The sequence below is a fragment of the Eulemur rufifrons genome, chromosome 30, assembly GCF_041146395.1.
Source record: "Eulemur rufifrons isolate Redbay chromosome 30, OSU_ERuf_1, whole genome shotgun sequence".
Lineage (NCBI taxonomy): Eukaryota > Metazoa > Chordata > Mammalia > Primates > Lemuridae > Eulemur > Eulemur rufifrons.
Window position 1 is genome coordinate 98,079,703 of NC_091012.1, and position 8,299 is coordinate 98,088,001.

The window sequence follows — 8,299 nt, forward strand, 5'->3', positions numbered from 1 at the left end:
AGCCAAACACCACTGATGTCTCTTGCTTTCCCCAAACCCACAAGATAAAGTCTAAACACCTAAGTAGTACATAAAAGGCCTTTTGCCTTTCCTTTCTTGCAACCACTCTTGGTCCTGAATGCAGTTAAGCCACACTGAACTTCATACCATTCCCCCAAACATTTCACTAACTTAGTTCACACTGTTGCCCCTGTAATGTCTCTTCTCCAGTTTATCTGCCAGAAAATTTCTATTTATTCTTCAAAACTAGCTCAAAAAAGTATTTTTTAAATGCCTTTCACGTCTTTGCCAGGAAAAATGTCTCCCCATTTCCATGGCAACTTCTCACATCTATTCAATCATATTTACATTACAAATATCTGTCCCCCACTAATATCTACCAGCTTTAAATACTCAGCACCTAAGACGGACCTTGACACATCAATTAGCATTTCCTCAATGAAAGTTTGATGAATAAAAAGAATGGAAAACAAAGCTTTGTCATCAAAAGGCTTGGGGTTTAACAAAATACAGGAGCAATTCAAGGGCTTTCAGTATCCAAACTAAAAGTAGTTGCTTGGAATTATTTGTCAGTATTGGAATTGGATGACAAAGGAACAAGGCTGAAAAGTTCAGGGCCATAAAGAGAAAAATGAGGCTCTGAAGCATAAAATGGGTCACCTAAAAAAGAGATGTAGCAGATGAATAGTAGAGGGGGACACTTAAAGCTCCAGGCTTTGAACGTTAAGTCCAGTTCTCTTTATGCATATACACCTTCACATGGCACTCAAGGTTGTCCATGGCCTGACTCAATTCTGCATTTTATGCTTTATATTCTACCAGTCGCTTTCATGTGTGAACATACTCTCCATAAACAGAATTCCTCTCTCTCACAAAACATGCCCTTTTCTCCTTAGCTTCCATGCCATTGTTCCTAGGATTTCCTGTCTGCTCAAAATGCAGAACCACTGCCACTGTCCCCATGCGACTTTCCATAATTCCCTACCAGGATTTAAGCTCCACCTCCTCTGTCCCTATGTCTCATTTTAATACCATTGTTGTAACAGTAGCTAAAGACAGGCTTGGCACCAACCAGGTAGGGTAGGCTTAGGGATTAATAAAGGTCAGTCAAGGAAGGGATGGGTAGGCGCAGTAAGGAGGGCAGTGTTCTAGAACAGGAGCACTGGTAGTTCAAATGTCAAAGAGGGAGGTCAACAGCTCTGGCTGGCTCATGCACCGTTTGATGCTCTCCTTCCGAACGGAGGCTAAAGAACGAGTCTCCTCCTGAAAGCGGCGGTGTCCCGCCTCAGTGAGCCTCCAGAGGCAAGAGCGAGTTTTTTCACTGGCTCCTTCCTGAGGGCTTACTGGCATCTTCTCGAAGCTGCCCAGGAAGCAGAGGTTGTGGCGAATAGTGTTCTTCCAGCTATGTTGAGCGGTACAGAAAAAGGGGAAATGCTGTCGGGTGAAATTGTAGATCTCTTGCACATTGAGGCCACAGGAGGGGCCGTTTTTTAATGCTAGGGCAATTAGGTGGCTGTAATTGAGAGGAGGCCGTGGCCAGTACCTCCTCTGGCTTTTGGTTGGCTGCAGCTCCTGGCTTTGTAGGCATTCGCTTTTGTTAGGAGACTGGAGGGCCACAGAAGAATTGTCCTCTTGTTCCTCAGTCTCTTTTTCTGTGTCCCAGTCACTAGAGGAAGAGATGACCTGCATCTGTAAGGGAGACTCCTCACTTGAGGAACATGGCAGGGACTCCACCACTGTGGCCTCTGAACTGTTTGACTGTTCATTCTTTCGAGGCAACTGAGGGAAAGGACGCATGCCTGTCAGACGTTTTTTTTTACTGGGCTTTGGGGCCTTCTGGCTGCGGGGGGCACACACAATGTTGGGGTTCACCCACATCCACAGATTGGGTTCACAGTGAGGACCATCTTTGTCAGGACTGGGTGTCTGCTCCAGAGGCACCTTTGGGGGCTCCATTACTTGGAGTCTATATCTGGAAAGGTGCTGCTCAGATAAGGGTTGCTGGTCTGTGGTACAAGGCAGAAATAACTCATTGCCCATGTCCCAGTCCAGAAGCCCTGGGACCTGGCCATGAAGACTGTACCAGAACTCACGATTTTTAAGTTTTAGGTCCATCTTAGTGGAGAGATAGGTGGAGGGAGACTTCCAAAAGAACAGAGGTCTCTTAGGCACTTAAAGTTTTTGCTGTAGCACTGTTTTCAATGCAGAATATCTCATCCAGGGGACTCAGTAGGCTTGCTAGAAGTACTGGAAAAAGAGGCACTGATGCTCTACTGATTAGTGGTCAGACTTGGAGAAACCTTAGACTTCTGGAACAGAGTTCAGAACAGGGAAGTAACTAAAAGGAGCTTTTTAGCAGGAAAAAAAAGTTCAGGGGTGGAATTCCTGAACTTTCATTGGAAGCAGGAAGTCTCTATAGAGAACTTACAAACTTTGAACTACGTGTAAACTAAGGTGACTTGCATAACAGGTGATTATCTGGCATATCTTTCAACTCTTGTTGGATTCATTTAATGAAGAGACAAACGTGTGCAAGATCACACGAGAGCCTTATATTTCTGAGTCTTCCTTAAATGGTTTAAAAAGTCATTTCACTTTTAAAGTGTCTTTGGACTTTCGTCAGGTGCTTCCACTTTGATGATCTCAACAGATTTCACGACAGCCCTGCAAAATAACATAGTGGGTATCATTAACCCCATGCCACAGATATGGGAAGTGAGATCTACAGAATATTTAAGACTGCACACTCAAGTATCATAGAAGAGCTATATTCACAGCCCAGGTCCTCTTATCCTTTCATGCTACCTATTGTCTCTTGATCACATTCAATGCACTATATAAAGCAGGCAGCAATATGTGCAACCTGAGTTTTAGAGTAAGATGGCAACTATCAGAAGATGGCCTCTCTTAGACTCAAACCCATGCTAGAACCCAACCTTGCTGTTATTTTCAATCTGTTTTTGGAAAATAGCTGGCTTCTCTCTGGAGAAGGTCACCTTCTCAAGACATGAGTTCTGAACTATACTCTGAACAGTAGGACTAAAGTTTAGCTATGCCATGCAAGGTCCTGAAATCCTCAGAGCTTGCCTTTCCAGTAAGTTCATGCCAAGGACATCTGTAAGAAAAACAAAATTGGAAGGTTTCATTTAATCCAGTCTGTACAAAATCCATCTATAATGTATGTGATTTCATTAAAAATCACTATATAGGACTGTATCATAAACATATCTAGCAAATACCAGTGGGAACTATTGGAGGGGCACACTAATCTCCCTATGGTTTCCCCATTCTCTGGTCCTATTCTACTCACAATCATCCTCTATACAGGATTCCAGAGTGGTCTTTCTACTACATAAATATAAAAATTAATCACAATGATATCAACTGTTAATACTCATTGAATGCTCTAAGCATTCTATATGATTTAACTCATCAATCCTCAAAATAACTCTGTGAAGTAGGTACTCATTATTCTCCCTTTACAGAGCAAAAAACATTAGGAACAAATGGAAAAGAAGTCTAAGTCACACACCTAGTAAAAGGCATACCTGACTTTCAAACCCAGGCAGCCTGGTTGCAGAGCATGTGCTTTTACCCACTATACTCTCTGTTTTGGTACTACAACATAAAATACTATCACTAAATGCAGCATGAAAGGCCCTCAAGGATCCCACCCCTTCTTACCTCTCCAGGCTAATTTATCACACCAGCTTCTTTGCTTCACACTTCACGTCCCAGAAATATTGAAATGGCAGGATCTTCACCACACAACCCTCCTATCTTTTAATCATGTCCCTTTGCTCAACAACCTCTGCTTAGAATGGCCTACTACCAATTTACTTGGCTTGGCTAACCTCTATTCATCTTTTAAGACTACAGAAAGCCTTCTCTAATAAAAATGCTGCTTCCACCTCCCTATAGGGAATTAATGTATTTCCTTCACAATGAGGCAATGACCTGGGCAAAGCAGGGTACTTAACCTGAAATATTAGCTTATTATGCCAACCTCAGAGAGCCTGGCAGCATATTAGCTCTCAGTGGTCCCTTACCCCTTAAATGAGAGCTCAAGTGTTACAGAATTTCTCTTCCATCTTCATCTGGAAACATAGTCCAACCCTCAGATATTGGCTAGTAAAACTAGGTCATCACTGTGTATTCTTTCAGCCTCATTCAAAATATCCAATATTTATGTATTGAACATCTACCATATTTAAAGCAGTGTGTAACAGGCCTGGCAGATAAGTAAGACACAATCCAAGAGGATATCACAGCCTAACAGGGGAAGACGTACAAGTAAAAAGAAAATTAAGATACAATGTGATAAGTACCAGACACTATGTTAGAAGAGAAAAAAGAGGAACAAATTAATCCATATGATAGGAATCAGAAGGCATCCCCATAGGAGGCGTTGCTTGAGATTAAAAAACATGCTACCCACAAGCAGAGATATGAAGAACAGGCTAGCACATGTCAACTAGGTATCTGGTACCGTGTCTCTTAACTCTGCTCCAGAAAAGGAGGCAGAGGCATTTCGTACATGCTCTGGAAAAATACTTAAACTCTTATTTGTGGGTATCTTGTTTCCTAGGCCCTCACCCATCCCAAGTGCTAATATAGGCACAAATGTCAGTGTTTGATGAAACTACATGTTATAAGCAAAGTAGGGTACAACAATAACATAAGTCAAGTTGGAAAAACGGTGGGAATTCATAATGATCCTGTATCCAACAAATACAAAATATACATTCTTTTCAAGAATTTCCAAAGAATTACCATATACTAGGTTACAAACGAAATCTCAAAAAATTTCAAATAATCTATAACATACACTTTCTCTGCTCATAATGCAATCAACTATAAAATGTAATAAAAATAAAACAAAAAATTGCTTAGAAACTTCAAAAATTGTTCCTTAAAATCTCATTGGTTTAAAAAAGAGTTCGGAATGAAAATTACAACATACTCAAACATGAACAACAATGAGCACACTATATTCTGAAACTTGTGAGATGCAAAAAAGTGACATTTAGAAGGGAGCTTATAGCTGTAAATGAACAATTTTATTGAAAAGTAAAACACACTGAATACAAATGTCTTCTACCAAAAATATAAAAATCCTCAACAAAATTAATAAACTTCATTAAAAACATAAAATATAGCCTTAATCAATGAAGAGATATACCATATTTATATATTGGAAGGCTCCGTATCATAAAGATATCAATATTCTGCATTTCACTCTAAAATTAATTATCATTCCAGTCAAAATCCCAGAAGCAGACCTGGTGCAGTGGCTCACGCCTGTATTCCTAGCACTTTGGGAGGTAGAGGTGGGAGGATCGCCTGAGGCCAGGAGTTTGAGGTTGCAGAAACTATAATGGTGTCACTGCACTCTAACCCGAGTAACAGAATGAAACACTGCCTTAAAAACAAACCCCCAAATCCCAGGAGTGTTAAAAAAAACTTTTCAAATTGATCCTCAATATTATAGGGAAGAGCAAAATTCCTAGAATACCTAAGGCATATTAAAGAAAAGACAGTGAGAGGCTTTGTCCTACCAGATACCAAGACTTATTATAAAGCTATTGTAAATAAAGACATTTTGTTAATAAAAAGATAAAAATCCCAAAGGGACAATAAAGTCCAGAAAAAAATTCCATCATCAATACTCTCTATTCCTCTTTGTTTTTCTACTTAGCACTTATCATTCCCTAAAATGATATATAATTCTATTATTTATTTTATTATCTGTCTCCACTCACTAGACTATAAGGTCAGTGAAGACTGAAATTTTTACTTGTATATGTTTGTTTCCAATGAAGTATTTACGGTTCCTAGAAGAACTTCTGGCTCAATAAATATTGGTTGAATGAATAAATAAAGACTTAAATGTGAAAATCAAAACTAATTTTTATAATACAGGAGAATAAATATAATTATATCCTTGGAGTAGGGAAAAATTTCTTGGAAATACACAAAAAATTAGATTACATAAAAATTTAAAATTCACACACACACAAGCTGTCATAAACAAAGGGTAAAAACAAGCTACTACAGAGTGCAGAAGATTTATAAGACACATAAAACCGGAACACATAAGGAATTCAGACATATCAACAAAAAGAAACAACAAAGTAGAATAGGCAAAGTATATGAAAAGGCCCCTTCACAGAAAAAAAAAACTGAATGGCCAATAAAAACACAAGAGTTGTTCACCCTTAGTAGTAATCACAGAAATGCAAATTAAAACAAAGGTAAGGTGATGTTACACACTATCAAGTTAAAATAGCTAGTAAATTTAAAGATTCTTAAAACTTACAACCTGGGAATTCTACTTTTAGGTATATATTCCAGAGAAATTCTTGCGTATGTGCACACTGAGAAATATATCAGAGAAACAGCACTGTTTGAAATGGTAAAACAAAAACTAGGTAACAGCCTAATGTCCATAGCAAGGAAAAGTATATATAAATTAGGATATAATTGTTATAATGCACCACTCTAATATTAGCATGTGAACCAAAGCCTTACATTTCAACATGGATTAATTTCAAAAATATAATTTTAAGGCTGGAAAACAATGCTATTATGATTATTTAAAAATACATAAGGAAAGTTTAAAACCATGCAAAGGAAGAAAAGAGTAAAATTAGGGAGGAGTACACAGGGAGTTTTAACTGAGGCTATAATGTGGGAAAAATAAATTGATTATGAATACCAATTCACATCCAACATTTTGGCAAAAATTTCAGAACAAACAAACAATAACATCAAACTTTGACAAGAACGGTGGGGGGCGGGTAGCACTCTCATCCACTACTTGTGGGAGTGTAAATTATTCTTACAATTTTAAAGAACAATTTGTCAGTGTTTATTAAACGTTACAATCTGAGTACCTTAAGATTCAGCAATCTTTATTTCTGGGTATGCATCCTAGGAAGCACTTGTAACTATGCTTTATGAAACATGAAAGAGGGTGCTCCCCACAATACTGCTTGAAATGCTGAAAAAGAGTTAAATATCTATAATATGGAAGGAAGTGAATTAAACACGGATAAAACCATGCTAAGGAACAGTATGTGCTTTTAAGAAAAATTAATCCTTTGTATGAAGACTTAGTACAATCCAGAAGAATTGGTAAAAAGAAAAAAACTTAAGTTGTAGAAGGTTATTGTAAGTTACCACAGCTTGTATCAAGGAGAAGATTCAGGTACAGGTAGGGATGACCAAAAGCCTACCTGTAGTGAAGACGAGGAACCTGATCTGGCAGAGTGGACCCAAAGACTGCCTTTAGAAAAGAGAGAGAATCTATTATGGTGGCAGGAATGTTAAAACCCACCAGTGCAAAAGAGAAACACGGTCCTGAGGCACAGTTTTCCACAGGCCTTCCAGTAGAATGAGGAATCCCACGTGACTGAATTGACCCATGGAAACCAAAGACATCAAGATGTGGGTGGGGCTAAACGGAGGCCTGCCAATAGAAATCAGATAGATCTTAGGGTGGGTGGGTTGCCCATAAGTCCGCATGTATGATGAAGAGGACCCTTGTATGGGGAAGACTGTCCAGTAGACTGCCTATAAAAGGAGACTGCTGTGGACAGGCCTAATAAAAGGTCTGCCAGTTGAATAATAAGACCTTGGTGTTGGTTGTCAAGGCTGAGCATAGGATTGTGGGTGTGCTATGGAAGGTACTGGCATGTACTGAGATGAATGGAGAACTGCTTGCAGAGGATCCTGGTATAGGCAGAGATGTGCCAATAGAGATGAGAAGAGGTTTTCTATGAATGGAACTTCCCAGTGGTCTGCTTATACAGAAAAGAAGGACCCTGGTTTGGGAGGGAATCAATAAAAGTTTTCCGATAAAGAACAGAAAGACCTTGGGGGGTTGTGTTGTGAGGGTGGTTAACTAGAGGCTTACCTACGGCAGTAAAAAGGACTTGATGTAGGTGGGGCTGTCCAAAGACTTGCCTGTAATGCTGATGAAGAGAACGTTGTGGTTGGCCCTGGCAAAGGAGCTTGAGTGTGTTGAGAAGGAGCCTGCATTGGTTGAAGTATTACAGGCCTGTTTGTAAAAATTAGGAAAAATCCTATGTGGTGAGGTAAAAAAAAAAAAAAGAAGTCTGACTGTAGTAAAAAAGAGGATCAAAAATGGGCATGACCATGTAGAAGCTTATAGGTAGAGAGACATATGCTTCTCTGTGGGCAGGGTATTAAATAATAATGGAGTGGCAGTCTGGATCTGGTTCTACGAGCAGTTCTTGAGTGGGTAAACCACAAATCTGGTTGTAGAGTTGTTTTC

General features: G+C 39.3%; 1 protein-coding gene across 1 annotated transcript; it reads right to left on the reverse strand.

The window, feature by feature from the left end:
- Positions 1-1,170: 1,170 nt before the first annotated feature.
- Positions 1,171-2,115, reverse strand: FOXR2 (forkhead box R2). The gene has a single exon (XM_069463468.1). It carries the CDS (start codon positions 2,113-2,115, stop codon positions 1,171-1,173), a length of 945 nt encoding a protein of 314 aa, XP_069319569.1.
- Between the last annotated feature and the right edge of the window lie 6,184 nt (positions 2,116-8,299).